Here is a 22,916-nt window from a genome sequence, read left to right as displayed (position 1 = left end):
CAAGCACCGATAAGGTGGTTTGAAAATTATCATGAAGGAAATGGTAATAAGCACGCAACTTAAACTTTTGCATAGCATTGCGAATCATAAATTCTCACTATTCCCTAGCCCGTACCAATGCCCCCTTAATTCTCGTAGGAGCTACATAAAAATTTAAATGGATGGTGCCATAAAACCTCCTGCCTTACACTTGGTGACTTTTGGGTAGGATGTTGACGTAGATGTACCCACTCGCTTCCATAAAATTGAATAAAGGTTGAGGAATGGTAATAGATTCCCGAACATGATCTCTGAACTTCAATGAAAGTTTATCTATAAATATTATAACGCATAATAAAAATATTGCATAAAATATCTCTTGTCAAATTATGCTTACAGAGGTTGCAAGTTGAAGCCTAGAAATTTTCTCAGCCTTCAATTTCATAATTATCTAAGAGTAAACACATTTTTTATCATTAAGAAAAGAGGGGAGGATTTTTAGCAAAAAAGAATTCTATTCTTTCAAGGCCATTTATCAAAATTATCAAAGCAACTGGAAAAAATCGTCCGCAGAATAGTATTATAGAAATAATAATTACTGCATATTTTGAAGGAAAATATTAAAAAAAGATACAATCCAATGATGTTAATCAATCAAGGAATTTTAAATAAAATCTTCCCGAACTGCACTCAAGAACAATTCATGTGCGGCCAACTCCAGAATTTGAATATGCAATTCAGTACCTTCAGTATAAAAATACTATGTTGCTTGGTTTGTGAATGGTAATTTATGGATCATAACGGCTGAAATTTATAGTAGCACACATGGAGCAAGAAACAACTTCAGTTTAAAAAAATACGAACTCCCAGATGACAGAGCCCAATTCCCAACTTCATCGCCGTCCACGTCCAAATTTACCACTTAATTACCCTTTACCAACTGCAGAATGGATACAGAGAAAAAAACCTTCACGGCCTTTTCAAGGAATTACAATTCCGGATTTGAATTTAAAGAAAATTTTAAATCTACAAATACCCTTCCTAGTCGGATAACCTTTGTTTCATCAAGATTTTTTTCGAAAAGCTAATTTCATATCCTTAGCTACATAGTTCGCTGTGCAATTCAGACAAATTTTTAAAGACCTTAAAATATTCGCAAGTAAAGTATTCCTCCAGTTTTCGACATACCTCCACACATTGTCCTTCAAAAACAGGAAAAATATTACATAGCGTCTGCAAAATATGTGAATATGATAAGTATTCATTATTCAATTCAGAATAAAAATTACGATAATGCCTTTATTTTATGATATTTCGAGATCCTTCACTGATATCGAACAAGTCCAAAATATGCTTTAATTTATGATATGTAGTGCAATTATAACCTTTGGATCGCTGAGCTTTCCCCCATAAAAGGACGAGGAAAAATCAGAATACAAATGAAGGGTTTTAGGAAATTCATTTTAAAAATCTTCTTTCTAGCTTTCTAAAAACATTGCAGTTAAAAGAAAACTTTCTCTGCTAAGTTCATGCCGATCTATGTAGATTTTTTTGTAACAAACGAACAGCTTTAGACCTTAGTAAGCGAGAGCAGATAAGGTTTAGCAAAATATCCGTGTCACATACCACATCCCTGATAGCCACTCCGTGTTTCGCAGAGATCGCATAAAAGGTCCTGCCTGCATGTGCCTCAACTGGAGACGTGTCAAAGAAATGAAGACGTGGAAGTCACTTACCACCTCCGTGGTGCTGTTCGCCGTTCTCTTGCAACACCTCTGCGGAGCTATCGACGAGGAAGAGTTCGCCACACCGAGTGAGCCGGTGGCGTACTGCTCCTTCGGTGGCCTCAGAGGTACCGCCATGAAATCTAGGGCGGGCAAGAACTTCTATGCTTTTCTCGGGATTAGGTATGGCAAAGCAGGCAGATTCGAGGTAAGTCCTGAAAAAGACATAACCCCGGGGAAATATTTTCGTGTTGTCCACGACGTGAGTTGCTTGTAGGCCGACGCTTCGATAGCTACCTCTGCCATAAACCGGGAAAGAACAAGATCATATGAGTGGGTGAGAAGCCAAGGGGGACATGTTGATTTATTTTTTCTAGGCAGAGTTCGCGACAGAAATTAGGTATGGAAAACATAGGAGAAAAATTAGATATTTAGTAATGTATTTGATTTTCTACTCGACTTCTATGTCAGCACAAAACAGAGACTCACTCGTATCCCATGGCAACCAAGTTTTTGTGTATTTATTCAAACAATTAACTTTTCCTAACTCTACAAAGAAAAACATCACTTGTACTCCTTATCTTCTCACCCACTCATATATAAGACATACCTCCATGTGTAGGAGTTCTCAATGTGGAGAAGATTCAGTTGAGATGGCTTACTGGATATTCACCGAGTGTATTCATATTCGTAAATGACATATTCGCCAGCATTGCAGTTGGCTTTTTCATCATACACTTAATCGACCGTCAGTTCATGAAAAAAGTAAAATCACTAAAAATAACCACATTATTTGCCCAATGAGTGTATAGATAGCTTTTAGTAATGCAGGATATGTACCAGATTCCCTATAGAAATGGAAGATATAATATCCCTAATGGTAATGCATAAATAAGGAGTGCATGGCATTAAGATTAACGGGGTGTCACTAACTCGGAGGATAGCGTCGCTACAGCCCATCATGTAAGGCGATTTTCCACTTCATTACTTTACCTTGGCCACGGCGGACTCCAATTTTTCTGTGTTTTCTTAACGTGAGGATGAAATTTATTTATTTATTTATATCGCACCCCCGAAAACAGCACAATGAGGCCTATACATCGGGAGTTTTTAAACATTCAACAGCAGACGATGACGAAATAGTGTAGCAATTATGAAAAAAATAGTAAAGACCTTAAAATATTCGCAACTAAAGTATCCCTCCAGTTTTCGGCATATATCCACACTGAAGACGATGGACAACTCGCCCATCGAAACGTCGGGCGAGATGGAGTTGGAGAACCTCACCCGGTGGAAATCCCGTGTAGGCTTCCACACATATCCACATATTTTCCTTCAAAAACAAGAAAAATATTGCGTAGTGTTTGCAAATTTAAGTGAATGTGATTAGTATTCATTATTCAATTCATGAATAAAAACGACGATAATGGCTAAATTTAATGATATTTATAGATCCTTCACTGATATCGACTAAGTTCAAAATATGCGTTAATTTATGGTATGTAGTGCAATTATAACCTTTCGAGCGCTTAGCTTTCCCCCATAATAGGACAACGAAAAATCAGAATACAAATGAAGGGTTTTTCGGAACTTAATTTAAAAAATATTCTTTCACGCTAGCTTTCTAAAAACATTGTGGCTAAAATAAAACTATCTCTGCTAAGTTCATGAAGACCTGTGTAGAATTTTTTGTAGCACAGTGTCTTATGATACAACTTTCATCAGTCATCCGGACCATACCATATCAAGTGGCCTTAATTCAGAGAAGTAAGACTCAACCTTAACTTCAAATCTTAACTTTTTTCGAGGCGTACCTATTTGTGGCTATTTTTGGACGGCTGTACCCGAACAGCAATATTGCATGGAAAATATATTTTTGCCAAATAATATAGCAGCAAAAGTTGTGTATTGAAGAGCAAAAGTTTTTGCATTTAATTTTGGCATTCGGCATTTTTTCAAAGTTTCCATAAATGCCGACCCTCCCTGTAAGAGGCCGCGATATGACACTGGATAAAAAAAGCCATATATAATCAAATATTGCATTATTGACCATTATATTTTAACAATCATCAATTAAAACATGATTTATTACTTGCTGGAATATTTTTTTTCAAAATCGGTGATGATCTTGCGGGGTCACCATACCAATTCACCTGGAATATCACCCTACAATATCCCCATTCATATTGAAGTATTGAAACCAAGAGATTTTTGCCTCCAAGCATTTTGCTGCTGTATTTACCAATACCTATGATATTGGAGAAATTTAAAACGAACTAAAACTTTCTACTGAGATCAGAAGCATTTTAATCGATCTAAAAAATCCAAGAAAATAATTTAAGAATGCCGTATACTGAAATATTTCGGGTGTCTTTTTTACCACAGCGTCAGAAAAATGGCGCCTCATCATTGAAAAAATACTATCCTTCGGAATATTTTTTTGTTTTCAATGAATGGCAATCGCCCAAAATTTTGAGAATAAAATATTAGGATATATATATTTTAGGGTTATGGAAATGGTATTCCTCTTTTCGTATTATATTAACACAAATTTGTGTTAATATAATACGAAAGTTAATATAAAACTTAAGTTCCATACAATTCCAGAATAGAGAGTAAACCATTTGAAATCCTTAGATTTTCCCAAAAGCGTAATTTTCTGTGTCAGCTGATTTATCCTCGAAGTGAAAGATGTTTCTATGTAAAAGATGAAGTAAATCAGTTTATTTTCTTTTGAAGCCACCAGTAGCCAACATGGAGACTTGGGATGGAACAAGAGATGCCGTTGCAGATGGGCCATCGTGTCCTCAGCCTCTTAATTCCGTCACTGGATCAACGTCCGAAGATTGCTTATACCTCAACGTTTATACTCCAAAGGTAACAACAGTACATCTTCACCTAATGCAAGCTACTACCAGGTTGTATAGTACGGAGTGATTCCACACCAGGCATACAGAATTTATGCTAGCCTTAATCAGACATGCTCTCTCTTGCCGGACACAGGCCAAGTGCACAGGACGACGACAAGCGGTCAGAATAAAAACTAGAAGAAGGCTGAGAATACGAATATGCTGCCAGGAAAATAAAACTGCTAGTTAGTAATAGAAAACCAATAGTTTGTGTACCATGCACTCTCCTAGTTTGCGTAGTAAGTAAACTATGCATGAGTCATCACAAGTCAAGAATTGCATGTAGATAGCATGTAGTATACTAAGTTACTAATAATAATATGTTATTAACTATGCATACAAATTTATCACAATAGGGGGAACATGGTGTTCTTCAAACGGTAAATCCATTAAATTCCTAAAATAAGGAATCGCTATCGCAAAATAAGCAATCAGTATAATACAATTCGCAATAAGATCATTGCGAGTATTAGACTTTGTTTCCCAACAGTAAGTATTGAATGGATTCACTGAATTTATTAACAAGAAAAAGTGCCGTCATACTCAAAACCTTAAGTAAATGGTTATATATATAAAAGTAAGTATAATTATCAGCTGCAAAGAAATCTTTAAATTGCCGAAAATGAATGTAGGTGTTTAAAAATGTTCCATATAGCCTAATCCAAAGAATACACCTCACTTACTACTTTTTACTTCGCCTCCCATCGTCACCTGCAGGTGACAGAAAAAAAGCTAAGTCTCTTATTTGTATTATGAATGAATTTTTTTCGATGTATGTTATTTTGAGTAAGAACCTACATGAAAGCCTACAAGAACCTACCCATCTAAACTAAAACTATATCCTCATTCACATGCCTCATCCCTGGTCTACAGGCCATAACAGTAGGTCAGGTCACGAAAATTCCTACGTAACCTCACGGCGTTCTATTCATAGGCAAAGTGTTGCATTAATTGTGTTCTCAAAATTGCTTCACCTCTAGGTGACGCTTGCCGTTGCCGGATTACGAGTGCAGAACATATTTAGCTAGACGAAATCTTATAGAACTATTTACAAAAAATAGCTTAATATTTTCTGTACGCACTTTTTTGCGCGAAAGATTTATTGAGCTATTCTTGCTTAATTCTCCATCTCTCTGGCTTAAATTATTCCAATTCCTGTATAGTAGCACAAAGATCTCCGCGTCAAGAAAGCAGCAACGCAAGATTGGTAAAAATGTAAATTAGCCGTAACTTGCACGCATGCATGTATTTCTACATTCGAATTGGCTAAGATGATGTGGAACTGACGAAGGGCAAATAAAGGGCTAATATTGATAAATCTCTTTTTTCTTCTTCCAAGGTCGTTGCAAAAGGAGCGACGTATGCCAAGCTTCCTGTAATCATCTTCCTGCATACTGGGGCTTTTCTAGTGTCATCCGGTCAAAGCAGTCTTTGGGGCCCACAATACTTCATGGACCACCACTGCATTCTGGTGACGATCAACTATAGATTGGGTCCATTTGGTGAGTGAATAATTTCATTCATTTATCTACACCTACATAATACCCTGCGAGCCACCTCTAGGGTGTTTGCCAGGGGGTGACAAATCACCAACATACAGCATGTAATAGGACCGCCACATGCACAAGGAATATTTATCATAGTATTGCGCATAGAGTTTTTTATGCCGATTAGCAAAAAACAGTACTTTCCTAATGATGTTCCTTATTTATTAACCTTTCGTCAGGCGCAATATAGACATTGTTGAGTTCAGGCGCAATGTGCCTGACAGGCACAGATGTGAACAATCATTATTAACTCTTAGCATGACTCAGTGGTACACATACTTTGAAGCTTAAAGCACCATAATTAGTGTAGTCTAACATTTCAATGATGTCTTACGTGCTACGCACAGATCCCTTTACACGCCGTCATACGGCCCTGGACCGATCCAGCGAGGGGCGATTTAACGTACTCTTTAGGCTATTAAGCATTACTATATGTAATTTATTTCAGCATGTGAACTCTAAAATATCAGCGCTTTATATTTTGATAACTTATTTGACTAATAAATCTTTATTTTGCCATTATTTTTCTTAATTATTATGCTAAATAATCCGCCACTGATCTGCGAAAAGCAAAAGGCTGCCCTGAGCATGCCAAAACGAACAGCGAAGTTTACGTTATTTTCCCCCACATAGTAAATTAAACAGGAAGAAATATATTAAGTAATACACTTAACCTTACTATAAATATTAAACTATATATGTTGAGCATCTCAATACGATTGCACTCCAATCGAGTGAAATAAATATTTCGACGTGACAGTTTCCTTAGGTTCAATTCAGAATGAAAGTGCATACTAAAAAAATCAGTACTAGTACATCTACCTCACAAGGAAAAAAAGAGGAAATTTTTTGGTAAGGGTAAAACCTCACTGGATTTTTCTTAATTTCGAAAATGAAAAGGAGACTTCGTTGATTACCACTGATTTATTTCGTCCGTACGACATGACATGTTTCGAACCGTAGAGGTCATTATCAAGTGCAACGAATTTGAATGGTAAGCAAACATATATACTCCTTGAAGGGGGTGTGGGAGAGAGTGGAAGGAGTGGGTGTCAGGAGGAAGAGGGGAAGGTGTTGGGTTGGACACCCCAAGTGGAGGTTGTATTGAGAATTGAGAAAACAACCGTTGGAGGACGGCGTTGGTGAGACGGAGGGAGGGGGTGGGAGAAGTTGGTTGACTCGAAAGCGTTTTCCCGCGAGTCCGGGTTAAGGAAGAGGTAGGTAATTAGTGGGTGTGGAGAGGGGTGGATAGGGTTCTGGATTTTTGTCCATCCATGATGTTAAGGGACACTTGCAGGAGTGGGGAAAACCTTTCAAAAAGGATGTCGTTTAGTAAATGATCGTTGGTCATATTCCTCCTTATTTCTAGCTACTCCATTCGTTCCAATTTCCTCCCTTTCTTCTCTTAATGCAGTATCTCCGGCTCGCTTTCATGATTTACTTCCCAAAGATGTTTCGCAAAATGGGACTGCTCCAGATTGCAATTTAGGTAGCACCTCTTATGTTCTGCTTCTCTTCTCACGTACGTCTGTGCAATATATGTCGCACTGCAGTTGTTGCACTCTAATTTATAAACGTTAAATGGTTGCACTCTGTCTTTCGCATTTCCCAGGACTTTTTTGAGGTGTCCCTGTTATAGAATGCAAACCTATATTTATCTTTCGGGAAGAGGTTTCCTACTTTCTCTGAAATCATACCATAATACGGCAATTTACACCACCGAATTTTCTGCTTTCTTTTCGAAGTCTCCTTTTCATTTTCGAGTATTAACTTCCACATAGTTGAGCCTAATACAATTGAACAAATTTTCATAATTTATCTAGCTACTATTAATGAAAAGATAACTGAGTGCTTAAACAGTACAGCACATGGCCACTACTTTAGCCTACAAGATACAAAACTTGAATTAGAGACTTGAAACCCTTTTCTTATCTTTCACCTGGTTCATATGTTTCATTCACGGTATTCCTTTGCCATCTACTTTTCCCGTACAATTCACCCTCATTACCGCTAGCACCAGGTCTTGAGTGCTCCAAATCTTTTCTGGTCACCTTTTCTAATGGTACATGTTTATGATCCGTAAAGCGCCGCACAAAAATTACGATGGTAGTAGTTTTAGCTGAAAATCAATTCACGCATGATTCATCCTGTATTGGTTTCATTATGAGAGAACATAGCTCATAATTTAAGTAATCCATTCACACAGAGAAGATCCACCTCTCCCAGTGGCGGATCTATGGGGGGCTAAGGGGGCTATGCCCCCCCCTTTAATGTCCATTTTACACTAGATTTTAGACTAGTAAAAGAAGGCAGCGAACCGAGATGGCACGACGCGGAAGTGAGAAAATCATTGAGGCGACAGAGAGCGTGTCATGCTAAAATGAAAAAAGTCAGCACGGATTTATCCACTAATGAACGCGAGCTAATAATTAAAAAATATAGGATGACTAAAGCCGCCACGAAGGAAGCGTTCAGGAATGCGTTCACGAATTTTAAAAGAAAAACTCTAGTAGAGCAGTTACAGGATAACCCAAAAGTATTTTGGTCATATGTTAGGGAAGTTCAAGGTAAACGATCTACCGTATGTTCGCTGAGAAACGACAATGGAGATGTGTTGACAAGCAGTTACGATAAAGCCAATTTATTAAATTCCTACTTTAAGAGCGTGTTCACGGAGCCTTCCGAAAACTCACCCGAGACCGATGACAATCCCTGTCTACATAAGATGCCAGCTATTGACATTAGAACGCTCGGAATAGAAAATATATTGAAATCGCTTAGTCCAAATAAATCACCTGGTCCAGACGAAATCCCTTCTCGCGTATATAAAGAACTAGCCTCAGAAATTGCCCATTACTTGCAGTTAATATTCAGTAAATCCATCAAGCAACACGAAGTACCTAATGACTGGAAAATCGCTAATGTAACGCCAATATTTAAAAGTGGAGACAAGGAACAGCCATCTAATTACAGGCCGATATCTTTAACGTCCATCTCTTGCAAAGTCCTTGAACACATCGTTGTCAGCTCGGTAATGAAACACCTAGACGCGCAAAACTTATTAATGGGAACTCAACATGGATTCAGGAAAAGCAGATCGTGCGAAACTCAGTTAGCGCTTTTCGCCCACGATATTTTAGTCTCCGGGGAAGACAACATTCCAGTAGACGCGATTTTTCTTGATTTCAAAAAGGCATTTGATAAAGTACCCCACGGAAAGTTAATAATAAAACTGAAATCTTATGGTCTTGACGAATATGTCATTTCCTGGATTAGAGAATTTTTGAGCGACCGCGTCCAAAGAGTAGTATTAGACGGTGCAGTCTCCAATGAGGTTAGAGTTACTTCTGGCGTACCTCAGGGTAGTGTCATTGGCCCACTCCTATTCCTTCTTTATATAAACGACATTGGCGAAGTAGTGCAGAGTAAGTTACGATTATTTGCAGACGACGCTGTAGTTTACAGAGAAATCCGTTCCAGCAAAGATATATATGAACTAAGGAATGACCTTGCTGCTATCCAAGCTTGGTGCGATGCTTGGCAGTTAGAATTAAATTTGGAAAAATGCGTCGTAATGAATTTCTGGAAGAAGAATAACTCCCTACAGCGTAACTATATCATTCGGGGCACCCAGTTAAAGGCAGTTGAATCCGTGAAATATCTAGGGGTTAGACTCAATAATAATCTATTGTGGAATAAACATATTCGAGAAATAACCGGTCAAGCTAATCGTAAAATGGGTTTTGTTAAAAGAATGTTAGGAAAGTGCGACGACAAAGTGAGAGAAATTAGCTACTTTTCCCTCGTTAGACCACATTTGGAATACGCTGCCAGTGTTTGGGACCCTCATGAAAAAGGCTTAATAACAGAGTTAGAACGCGTGCAAAGAAGAGCTGCCAGGTATGTGAAAGGTCGTTACGATAGTCTTGTTAGTGTAACTGACCTCTTAGATAAACTGGGATGGGAATCTCTGTCGGACCGTAGATTGAAAAATAGACTAAACCTTTTAGATAAATTCAAGAGCAGTGTCTTTTCTGACGAAGTTAAGCATATCTTGCGGACGCCAACTTACTACGGAAGATCAGATCATATAAATAAAATAAGAGAGATAGATTGCAGAACAGACAGATTCCGAATGTCATTTTTTCCACGATCGATAAGAGATTATAACGGCAGCAATAGAACTCGTAAATAGATTGCATGGCATGTAGTGTAGCTTACTAACCTATATAAAACTTAATGCATGTTTCTGAATTTCTATTCTATATTCTATTTCTAACAGCATATAGTAGTATAGTTTGTTATTATACGGGACGTTTCTTGGACGGTGTGGTGTGCATGTGGGATTCCAAATGCATGCTGCATGCTGGTGATTGATCACCCCCTGCCAAACACCCTAGAGGTGGCTCGCAGGGTATTATGTAGATGTAGATGTAGATGTAATTTTGTTCGGACCCGCAATACTGATGGGAGGTTACCACCTACTTAGCCCCCCCCCCCCCACCCAGTTCCTATCTTGGATCCGCCACTGACCTCTCCTATACTATCTTTCCCAGAGCTATCATCAATTTCCGAAGAAGATTAAAGTCAAGTTATCACAGCGGAAACATTTCAGGGGAAAAATTTCGGATGGCACCTTGGATATGAAGTAGGGACCGCTCACTTCCCAGTCAGTAGACCTGTGGTCCACCCATTGCACGTCTCATTATAATAGGTGAAGAAAAGGCGATTGACAAAGACGAAATTTAAGGGATATAACCTCTCGGCTCTTAAATCATCTGCACCTTGATAGAAGATATTGGGCAAAATACGGCAGAGAAATCACCTCTTCAAGCTTCACGGGAAATAACTTCTGAAGAAATATTTTCCTTGTTAATTTGCTGAATAAAATTAATGGTCGACAGGCTTACTCAGTGGAGTTATTCCACGATGGTGTTGAAGCGGAATTAATGAAGTAATTGGTTTTCCTTAGGCTTCAATGACACGAATCTCCCACTGAAAGCCGGATTTAGATGAAAAGAGGCCCTAGGCTCTTCCCTTTCAGAGGCCCTTTCACCTACCACTTTTAAATTTGTAAATTACATGAGAGATAATGAAATATATCATTACTATGAAACATGTCAATACGCTAAATTAAACATGCTGTGATTGGTATTAACCTTCATGAAATTGTGGCTTTGATAATATATATAAAAACTTTGAGAACATTCATTTGATGCGCTAAATTGTTGACCTTATAGGATTCCATTTTAAGTTAGGAAGAATAACAAACTTTGCTTTCCACAACTTAAATTTTAATCGTCGACTAGTTTCAATACACGGTATAAATGTCAAGACTAACGTTTACTTGTCTTTTAAATGATACAGTTTATTAAAACTACTCGATGATTAGATGTTCAGTTGTAGAAAGCAAAGTTTATTTTTTATCCTAACTGAACACTTATTCGGACATTTATTATCAGCAGCACAATCAATGATCTTAACCAATATATTTTTATGCTTGTTTATAAATCGTAAGCTTAGGATTACCCCTTGTTTTCAGTTCAGTCTATTAGTGATCACTGTTTTAAAATTAGTTTAATTATAATTTTGGTAACAATTTTAATGAAGGCCTCTCTTGATCGCGTGACCATTGGCTGAAGCCTAGTTTTACGATAGAAAAAAATTGCCCTGCCACCACTTATTACTAATTCGGATTCATGATTATTTTAGGTTTCCTGAGTACGGGAGATTCAGTGGTGCCCGGCAACATGGGACTCAAGGACCAGGTTTTGGCGATGCAGTGGGTCCAAGCCTACATCGACTGCTTTGGAGGAGACAAAAATCAAGTGACTCTGCTTGGTTACAGCGCAGGTGGAGCATCCGTAAACTTTCACATGGTGGCAAAACCATCTCAACGTGAGTCTTAAAATAAGCCGCAAGTATTGATACACAAGCATTGTACGACTATCTAAAGGCCGTTTTTCACGGAGCACGGAATTGCGTGGGTAGCAACTGCAGTGGAGGTATCGATTTCGTCTGGAGTCGGCCAAAAAAAAACTCTCACTTATGCCTACTATTCAGATTACGATTATACCAGCAATCGTTGGAACTATCGTGCATTAACACAACGATGGTTAAAACCTGGCTACCCTCAAGTGCTGACATCTAAAGTGGACGAGAAATTGACGGTCATCAAAGCTGTTGAAGTATGCAGGGTTAAAGTATTACTGTGTTCAACGTGTATTTAACGAATACTTTCTCTTCCGCCCGTATTCTTCCCTGCTTGGACAAATTCATGAGAAAAAATAGAGTGAAGGGAGTTTCACGAACTCTTCGTCTATCTCTTGTCTCTTCCTCTTCCGGTCTCCCAGCGCCTAATGCCTCTTTCAGATTACGATTGTCACAGCGATCGTCCTAACGATAGTTGGCCGATCTAGCAGCGTGAATGCATGTCCTGACAATAGTTCACGTAGTTCCGAACGTTGCCACTTTACGATGGTTAGTCGCTGGGAGACCGGAAGAGGAAGCGACAAGAAAAAGACGCAGAGTTCGTGAAGCTCCCACTGGTCTATTTTTTTCATGGATTTGTCCAAGCAAGGAAGAACATGGGCTGAAGAAAAAGTATAAGTTAAATACACGCTGAACGCAGTAATATCTTAACCCTCAATAGGGTTACTATCCGTCAAATCCTTGTTAACTTTAGATTTCAGCACTGGAGGATAGCACAGATTTTAACCATCGTTGCCTGAATGCACGATAGTTCTAACGATCGCTGGAACAATCGTAATCTGAACGAGGCATAACTTATTCCAGTTCTCGCTTATAAAGGTTCGACTGATATGTATGGTTATCATGCAAAAAGATAAATAAAATGCAGTATTTTGCCCCCATAGATCTATTCCACCGAGGCATATCAATGGGTGGAACGGCCTTTTGTGGCTGGGCATTAGAACGGAGTCATGGGGGAACTATGGCAAGGAGACTGGCCAAAATTCTCAACTGTCCCCACGAGTCGTCACAGCAAATGGTTGACTGCATGAAAACAAAGTCTGTTGATGAACTTAAAAACTCAGTTATCGGATTGAGGGTGAGTGATAAAGTGGCGTACGATCTTTGCCAATGCCATTCACACATTACTTTTATGTTTATGTTTGCTCGTAAAAAGTAATATATTGCTTCCAATCAATATGGCGGTTCCATAGAGGGGTAGGGGGGAATTTAGCCACTCCTAAGGTATACAATTTACTTCAGAAAAAATGGTAATTTTGTATAAGAATTTGTTTTAAAAACTTGATTCTTTGGAATTTTTTACAGGGCGAAGTAACTTTTCCTGAAATCCTTCTCCAGTTTTATTTATTTTAAAATTCCTCATCATATCGCTAGCATCAATCTTCGCATATATTATGTATTTACAAAAGCATCTCATAAAATATTGTAGTGTACGGCAGCCATATCAGCTCGGAAATACGACTCGCAAGCACAACGTGATTACAGACCACTGCTGGAGGTGTTTACGGGAATATTTCTTCCTAGCCACGGACTACCACAACCGCATTCACGCAAAATGGCTGTGACACCGTATTTTACAGCCTTAGGTTACCTTAGCGAGGTCCCTACAACCTTGCAAAGGTTTCCAATCGATTTGGTCGCATGCGCATGTGGTAGTACCTAGCGATAACGTAATTTTCCCATAAACTACTGTAGGAGAGTTTTATGGCTATTTGTTTGTTAGTTTGACGAGTGGTGCCAAATTTTACGGCCTTTGGACACCCTTTTCTTCATTTGTTTATCTTTAGATGCCGTAGAGCACAATTATCTATTTCCTTTATTCATAAAGAAATAGTTAAAATCAATGCTATTTCTTTAAAAACAACTCACTTTTGAATCTACTCTTGATAACGAAGAATGTTGAGAAGAAACAACGTTCAGAAGTTTCATAACTTTTCGACCGTTTGAAAATTTTTAAATTTGCAAAATTTCTTACGGCCCAGTGTAGACCAGGCCTTTACCCTTCGTGATTAATTACCTCTCACTCTTCATTTCATGCCTACGTATCGGTGTGATGCAGCAATGGGAATTTGACCCAATAGTTGCTCTAAAACCGGTGATAGAACCAAGAGGAAGCTCCGATAATCCATTCCTCACAGAGGAACCTGAATGTACTTTCCGATCGGGTGATTTCGTCTCAAAACAATGGATCACCGGCACAACGAGCAACGAGTGGATGAATATAGCCGCGAGTAAGTACTTCGCCTCATGCATGAAACGTTTTGTTCTTCACGAAGTCTTTAATTAAATTTGTTTGCCACTTCTTTCATTTGATGAATGAGCTTTGAACATTCCTCTGAGTTTTGAGATTCTAGTGATTGCTTCTGTCCTGAAATGACCACGGTGGTAATTTATTTGCTCGAGGATTCAAGTATTGATCTTCTTTTTCGCTAAATAGTAAGAGCCGATTTAGATGGAAGCTTATTTTGAGGTATTTACGCACATCTTGCCCAAACACGACTGACTAAACTAAGTTTAGTCATTGTATCCTTTTAAAGATTATATTTTTATTATCAGATATATTTGTATTATAAATGAATTGCATTGTTCATTCAAAATAAGTAAATATACTAGAATTTTAAAACACACAAACAATGCTCAATAGTAAGGATGAGAAGTTTTTTTTTTAGATGCAGGAAAATATAGAAGTCAACTGATCCCAAATGGTCAATTTAATAAAAGAAGATCTTTTTAATGTCAATAATATAATTTTTAAACTTTACTTATAAATAGAAACTTTAAAAAAATTGAAAATTCAATGGGTGGGCTCCATTTGGTACATATTCTGTCTACCTTATTATTAATGTGCAACTATCACTTAGTTATTTAAGTTCTAAAGTTAACTAAACCATATAGGTATTGCTTTCCCATTGTCTTGTACTTGACTTTAAGGTAAAAGGAAGGTCGGACGGAGCATAATGATAGCCATTGAAGAGAGCTCGGTGTTTAAGGCCACTTTTCATTTTAGTGCTTAAATTCCATTGCCTCTATCCTTAATACGCCCATCTGGTACAAAATATCCTTATTTTATTCACCTGTAATGAAAAATACGAGAAAAAAATATAATATCAGTTAAAGATGCTAAAATTATAAACGATAATACCAGAAAATGTTGGGTAAAAAATAATTTCACGTGATTTAAATATTCTTCGTTAAATACCTTCTGGGAGGAAGAGCTTTCAAAATAAGTCACTGCCATATGCTATTTTTTACTGAGAATATGGACATTTTTACATGATTATTAAAAGAATTAGGAATTAAAATATGCCATGTCAGACGCATAAAAACTGAAAATGTAACCATTTTCCATTGCATTACAGCGATTGTTCAAAATCAGACCCTACTCCAAGAATTCGACGATTTGTTTGATGGCATCGCTCGCACTGCATTTTTCTATGATAAAGACTCTATTTATTCATCAAGGAAAAGCCTAGTGCTAAAAAACTTCTACTTTCCACACGGATGCATCACCAACGAGTCCCTACAGTGCATCACCGACGTAAGTATTTTCTGACACCCGAGTAGAAATAGGATAACTACATGATAGCGCATCTACAAACACATAAAATCCTGCAATCAACAGTTCGGGTGTTTGGCAGAGGGTGATCTGCATGCAAAATGCAAGATACTCTCCCCACGGACACCAAAAGTCATAAAATACAACGCATAGCAACAAAAATACGCTCACATTCATGAAAAGAGTCAAACGATTAGTAATGCCAAAAGCAAATCCATGAAAGTTTAGAATAATGGAAAAAGATAAACATTCAACTAATCGTCTAAGCGTGTGACGCCTGTCATTTTAAAATCAAGACACCATTGCTATTCCTGACAGTAGGAGAAAACAATGAAATTTAAAATCCCTCTGTTTTTCAGTCCATTTTCTTCTTGTGATCAAGTCTACCATAGTACGACGGTAATCAAAGAATATTTTTTACGTCGTCTGAGGAAAACTATTTCAGATTTACTTCATACATCCTGCCTGTACCCTGCTTTACTCTCTTTTAAATATTCTTATCCCAACTCACCTAACGTATTGGAGATGATGCGCTCTCTATCATAACTCGATTTTTATCTCGATAACGACTCCTGCTATCTACCCTACATCCCAAGGCTCCTACAAGCTTGCAGTTTACTTCAATTGTGGCTTTATCAGAGTCAGGTAGCTCATCTTTTTCACCTTCCCACGGAAGTAGAGCCATTTCAGGATGTATTGAGTAAAACTATCAAAGACAGAAATTAGAGCAAAATTTTGAGTACAAATTTAAAATTATACATTTCATAGGAAAAAAATTGTCATGATCAATTTCCTTGAAAGACAATCCACCTTTACATCCATCCTTTATAATGAACAATTTTCAGGAATCACACTCTTAAAGTTTCTTAACTTTTCAAGCATACCACGCATATTTTCTTTCATGCGCATCTATAACACGCATAGCTTATTAACTTTTCGAATTTCTGCAAATTTTTAAATTTTTGCAAAATTACTTAATCTTTGCTGGTCCGCGAATTAAAGAGGAAACCTAGCTGAATAGCCACATCATCCGGGGGACCATTGTAACCTATGAGATAAAAGAAGTGATTTTTCGAAAGATTGAGATTTCACCCACATTCAAGACATTGCACATGAAATGCGTATCTACGGAATACATTCTTACTGCTGGAATGAATAACCTTGAACGACGTAAAAGTTCATTGCTTCATGTTAACTTGCATGATTATGAATAAATACAATAAAAAGGTCTTTCGAGCATTATACCAGTAATTTATGCAATCCACTATGGTTAAAGAAAAAACTTGCACTATACAGATTTCAATGCTGGAGTATCATGTGCCATATAAGTGCATTGTGCATGTGTGCATTCATTTTATATATAGCACCTGATGATAATGCTCTTGCATTCCAACCCGGATTGCGCAATTTTTTTCTTTGACTATAGTGGATTGTTAAAATTACTAGCATTATAAATGGAATTCCACAAAGTGAGCAGTATTTCTATTTCATTTGTCTTTAGACCATGAAAATGACCATTATTTCATATGTAAAAGGGTTTGAAGGTTGAAATTTGGCGTGTATTTGCGCTAATGAAGAATTAAAAAATGTGCAAATGCAATTACATACGTCATAATATCAATGACTTTCTCTTTTCTACAGATCTACACAGATGGCCTCTTCATGTCTTGTGCAGATCACGCCGTAAAACTCGTCTCAGCGACGAATAGAAATAATACTTATTATTATAACTTCGCGTTCAAAGGAAACTACTCAGAGATGACTAGTCAACAAGGGTACTGCAAGCAAATAGGTAAGATATGTATAAGCGTAATTCCGAACACGTGCCGCATAATTTTCTAAATGCAATCTATTATAACCTTAGAAAAATACTCAATTGTTTACATGTTTCCCCAGATGTCATGCTCCTCAGGCGTAATCGACTATCAACTCAAAATATACACCCGTACGTAAAGGGTTAAACACTAGTCTAAATTAATTTTAAATAAAAATAACTCAACAAATTCTTTTTTATTTAAATCTAACAGAATGAAGCATAAATTGACGTATGTAAACTGAAAATACCCATTTTGAACAATTCCACGTGAGATTAGAGGGAGGGGTTCGAGCCAAATCTCACGATATCTCACTAAAGGGGACCCATAAATTGCCAAAATCACCTCACGTAATTAATGGACGTAGGCTGTCCCAAAAAAAAAAACATTTTTTAAAATTTCAAAATCGTCAACCGGATTTCGATGACGGTACCTACAAGGATGGGCAAAAAAATTTTTTTCGAAAATTTTAAAATAATTAGTTAGTGAGAGGCGCCTACATATCAACACCCTTAATTTGTCATACGATTTCGCGAAAACTATCAAACTTAGGGTAATCAGGGTATGTTATGATGGACGAGCCCTTTACGCTGCCATAGCTCAGTAACTAAAGAGTTGCGACCACATATTAATTAGACAAAAAATGCTTAAAATTTATTCCCCGACCATCTCTTGAAGTACTCCAATCTTCTCCTGAAACACCCTGAATTCTAACATGAAGAGTGTTCGTGTGCTTTGTAAAATATAACATGATTTTTTCTTCATTTTCCCTCAGCTGCTGTCCACAACGATGACCTCACATTGTTGTTCTACAGGAAGAATACTTCACCACTCCTGAACGACTCCTCTCTCGATACCATCAACTCCAAGAAGCTGGTCCAGCTGTTCTATAACTTCGCTCGCACTGGGTAGGTACACTATGATCTATCGTTATTGACATGATTAAGAGGGAATGATGCGTGACACTTTACGTTCACTAATTTTAATCCAAGTATTTTTCAATGAATCAAGTCAATTTTTTTTCCGAAGAGATATCGTGTAACAACATATAGAATGATTAACAAAGATATCGTAATGTCCACTAATTTTATTTTACAGTTCTTTACACGTGTTTCGATTGATCTGCAACCATTATCAGTACCTGGTGATGATTTTAAAGCAATCGTAACACGTGTTATGAACTGCTGAATAAAATTAGTGGGTAGTATATTATCTTTGTTTATCACTCAATGAATCAAGTTAAACGTATCCTTACCAAACACACTTTTTTGCAAAAACGCCTTTGATTGGATACTCTGATAACTGGAGTATACATTCGACATAATAGTTATGCTATGCATCGAAGTGTGTATTTTATTTTCGCAATAAATTAGTGGTCAGCACGGTAGAGATTATATTCCATCACCATTTTCTCGTGTAGTTTCATATCCCATGTTACTCAAAAGACTCGGGGTTCAGGTTTACGCTGTGCCGATTATTCGTGTCGCCCCTTGTGTTTAGCCGCATTCATTTACTAATACAAGGAGGGAGTAAATACATATATTTCCCTGCTAATTTTTAATTTTTCGAGCAATTCCTTTTCCCCGAATGATATTGCGTGATCCGATTAGACTTTATTGAATTGATGAAATACATTTAAAAAAGAATTACGTTTAAACTTCAAAAATAATAATGTCTTTTATTGACTTTTACACTTTAAAAATGTTACGCAGGGATCAAAAATAGAGTGTAAAATAGTTTTGGAGACGAATGGTTTCGTTTGGGAATTACCTCGGGGATATTGTTACAAACCTGATTATATTTACACCAAGGATGCAATTCGTCATGAAAAAATCATTTGCTTTAGCCGGGATACAAACCCGCATATCTCGATTGTCGGTAAAGTATTCTAACAGTTACACCACCAAGCAATCTTCGTCCAAAGTGATTCCCAGACTGGGTTAACCGGACAAATTTTCATTGGTGTTTAAAACTTTGCACTTATGCGCGTAATTTCCTAATATATCTTCTTCATACTAGGTGACAAGGTAAACAATGAGAGTAGTAGTTTCTCTTATTTCATCTCAATGGACTGATGACAGAAAAAAGTAAAACATTGCCTCATTAAAGGGACTCATAATGGTCAATGGGGAACTTGCATGGATTTTTTTTATTTCATAGACGGACAGAAAACTATTATTTAAATTCAACAAAGAAAACCACATGTAAATCTGAGTTCACATCTGCGCGCAGTAACAAACATAAAATTTTAACATAAAAAATTTGAACAGAGAGCAGTGGCTTAAGATAGTAAAGAACAAAATAGAAGGCACGAGGAAAGGGAGGTGGAGAGGGAGGTTTATTTACTTGCTGAGGAATGGGACATGGCGAGTTTGATAAATGAGTTTAAGGGCAGAAAAAACGGGTCAATATTGTCTGGTAATGAATTGAGCAAGGAGCAAAGGCGGTGTTGGAGGGATCGCTTAGCGAGGGATAGTCTAGGGATAGGCGTATGGAGCAAGGAATGTGTACGAGTGGGTCGGCAAGGCACTCTGAAATTAATGGATGAAAGCTCAGGAAAGAAATGAATGAAAAATCAGGACAATCAATGTGTGAATTTAGAATATTGTGAATAAGTTTTAAGTCTGTTTTATTCCTTTGTTGGGAGAGATCAGTCATTAATAGGGAAGATAAGAGTGAGCTGGTGGACATGTCACGTAAGTGGGGAACTCTGCGTCTTACGATTCTGGCGAAGAAGCTTGTTATACTGCCAAGAGAGGTGAGGTTAGAGGGGGCTGCGATGGACCATATGGGAGAGCAATATCCGGTGACTGGAAGGATAAATGCCGAGAAATATGATTTTAAAGCTGTGGGATCAGCTATTTCTGTGTAGCGGTAGAGGAGACCTAAAAGTGACATGGCTTTGCTCTTGATTGAATGAATGTGTTCCGAGAAGTTAAGTTTGGTGTCAGTAATGACGCCTAAATCCTTCACAGCCGAAACGCGTTGAAGAGGCTCGGAATTAATTGAACATTGAAAAATAATAGGGGTTTTTTTAAGAGAAATCGAAAGGGAGTTGCATTTACTGAAATTTAAATTTAGGTTCCAAGTATTGCACCATTTTGCAGTCAGGTTTAAAGAATCTTGAAGGACTTTGCAGTCCGAGGGAGTTTGAATTTGTTTAAACAGCTTACAGTCGTCCGCGTAAAAAAGAGTATGTGTCTGGTATGGAGGCAAAAGTGTGGCTAGATCATCAATGAAAAGGCTAAATAAATATGGCCCCAGGACACTACCTTGGGGAACACCTGATGTTACCGGGGACCAGTAGGACGAGGTGCCAGAAAATATAATTCTTTGGAATCTATTAGTAAGGAAGGATTGGACGAGATTGAGAAAGGTTCCATGCACGTTGAGTCGTAGATTAAGCTAGTGAAAGAGGAGGGTATGGTCAAGTGAATCGAAGGCTCTAGAGAAATCAAGGAATATGGCGTCGAGTTGAGAATATTTTGCTATTGAGTTTACGGCATGGTGATGGAATACAGATAAGTTAGTAAGACAGGAACGATTAGGAAGGAAACCATGCTGATTTTTCGAGAGGTTAGGGGATGTAAAGTAATGTAATCTGTTGAGTATAATCCTCTCAGCGACAGAGGATAGGATAGGAAGTAAGGAAATCGGGCGTTAATTAGCGACTTCACATTTAGGACCAGTTTTATGGATTGGTATAATGTTCGCCATTTTCCACTGATGCGGAAAGACACCAAGCGTGAAGCAGCGATTCAACAAATTTGACTTATCGCCAAAATTTGATTTTTCGGCTATTAGTTTTGACAGAACAAGTCATAGAAATTTATATAATCTTTAGATTGAAATACGGTCGAACATAATGAAACATGGCATGTTGAATTCGTTTCATTTGTGGCCCACGCTACTGGTAAAAGTTTAAGGAGTTTATACATAGTTAATGACTAGGAAGGAAACGAAATTAATATCAAAATAGAGGAAAATTATACATGTATAGATGTTTTTTACATTTTTCTTTCCTACCAGGAATCCAACTCCGAGCGATGGTAGTAGCGGAAACGGACTTATCGACTTCCAATGGATTCCACTCACTCCGGCCGATCTATACTACTTGAAGGTGAACGAGAAATTTACGATGAAGCAGGGCTATCGCCAAGAGAGAGCCACCATCTGGGATGAAGTTTACTGCAGGGACGAAAATCACCCAACCTGCGAAGGACCAGCGCTGAAATATCGATGTGCTAGCAAAGGGCGATGATTTTTGGCGGAAAACTATGTTCCTCACGAACTTATGCTCCAGAATTCATAAATTTATTTGTCTGCAACGATTTTATATTCTTTTCCTAATTCCATTTTCCTCCGACTAGACTGGTTAACTTTGGTGACGAATCACATGGTTAAAAATTATGTTATGTATCTGAAAATGTCGGGGTGCTTAGAGCAGGCCCTCGCCAAGATTTGCCTGCTATTCAAATTTAACATTTTCTCGGTATTTACTCATATGTAAATCATTTAAATTATGAAATGCTGATAAATGTTGGCTAATGTATTTACCATCTGAAAATGTCTACATAATACATAGTTTTAAAATAAATAGAACATAATCAATGAAGACAAAATAGAACTGGTCAAGTGAGAGTGATATATCCCCTTGATTTAGAGCCATAAGTGATAATTGAACAACGACGACATCATAGGTGAGAGGAGGCTTAATTTAATAACAATGGTGGTTGCTCTACCTTTAATACTTCCGAAGCTAGATTGTTTAGGAAACTGATCTGAAACAAAGACATCAATTCTTATCCATCAATCAACTTTTAGCTTTATTATTTGTATGAATTATTTGGACTCAAAAAATAAGCAAAATCTGGAAGGTTTTTAAGTTATTCTACGTATTCCCCCCAACTCAATATCCCCCTTCAAATTCCCGCGAAAATCTTGAGGCAAAGACGAAGCAGACTAATCGGCCATTGGGAGACAAACTAGTCTGATGAATACGATTGTCTCAGAGTGATTGAGAAAAACAGCAATTCTGTTTTTGCATGGAAATTGATTTTTGAAAATATTCTCAACGCCGAATATGAGTTCGCTTATTGCGACCAATGACCGCAAAAGTAATGACGTGTTCATAGTACACAATTTCGTAAATGAAAAATGCCAGAAGGAGACTAGTATGGAACATTTTATATAATAATCAAATTTCTTGGTAAAGAGACGGCTTAATATCTAAAGATGTATTTACTCGGTACTCTGAGGGGTGTTTGACCTTCGAAGGAATCATATTCCAATATTTCATGGTGACGGCGTTCCAACCCATAGCAAATATATTCCTTCGAAAAAGATTTTTAAAATCTGTTATCACAGAAAGACAAATAAAAATGAAGAAGTGATTA

At 37.5% G+C, this 22,916-nt stretch overlaps 1 protein-coding gene across 1 annotated transcript; it reads left to right on the top strand.

Annotated features, from left to right (window-relative positions):
- The first annotated feature begins 1,662 nt into the window (after positions 1–1,662).
- LOC124164432 (venom carboxylesterase-6-like) lies at positions 1,663–21,879 on the top strand. The gene is made up of 10 exons (XM_046541757.1): positions 1,663–1,911; positions 4,443–4,580; positions 5,952–6,114; positions 11,872–12,057; positions 13,035–13,228; positions 14,210–14,381; positions 15,510–15,688; positions 17,348–17,498; positions 18,296–18,428; positions 21,550–21,879. Exons 1-10 carry the CDS (start codon positions 1,663–1,665, stop codon positions 21,779–21,781), a joined length of 1,797 nt encoding a protein of 598 aa, XP_046397713.1. The 3' UTR covers positions 21,782–21,879.
- The last annotated feature ends 1,037 nt before the right edge of the window (positions 21,880–22,916 follow it).

Source organism: Ischnura elegans, chromosome 8, assembly GCF_921293095.1.
Source record: "Ischnura elegans chromosome 8, ioIscEleg1.1, whole genome shotgun sequence".
Lineage (NCBI taxonomy): Eukaryota > Metazoa > Arthropoda > Insecta > Odonata > Coenagrionidae > Ischnura > Ischnura elegans.
Note: the sequence above shows the minus strand (reverse complement) of the source record. Positions and strands in the feature narration are given on the sequence as shown.

Coding starts and splice junctions, on each gene's coding strand:
- LOC124164432 (XM_046541757.1), top strand. CDS start 1,663: ATGTGCCTCAACTGGAGACGTGTCAAAGAAATGAAGACGTGGAAGTCA. Junction 1,912..4,442: donor GCAAAGCAGGCAGATTCGAG/GTAAGTCCTGAA, acceptor TTTCTTTTGAAG/CCACCAGTAGCCAACATGGA. Junction 12,058..13,034: donor GGTGGCAAAACCATCTCAAC/GTGAGTCTTAAA, acceptor TTGCCCCCATAG/ATCTATTCCACCGAGGCATA.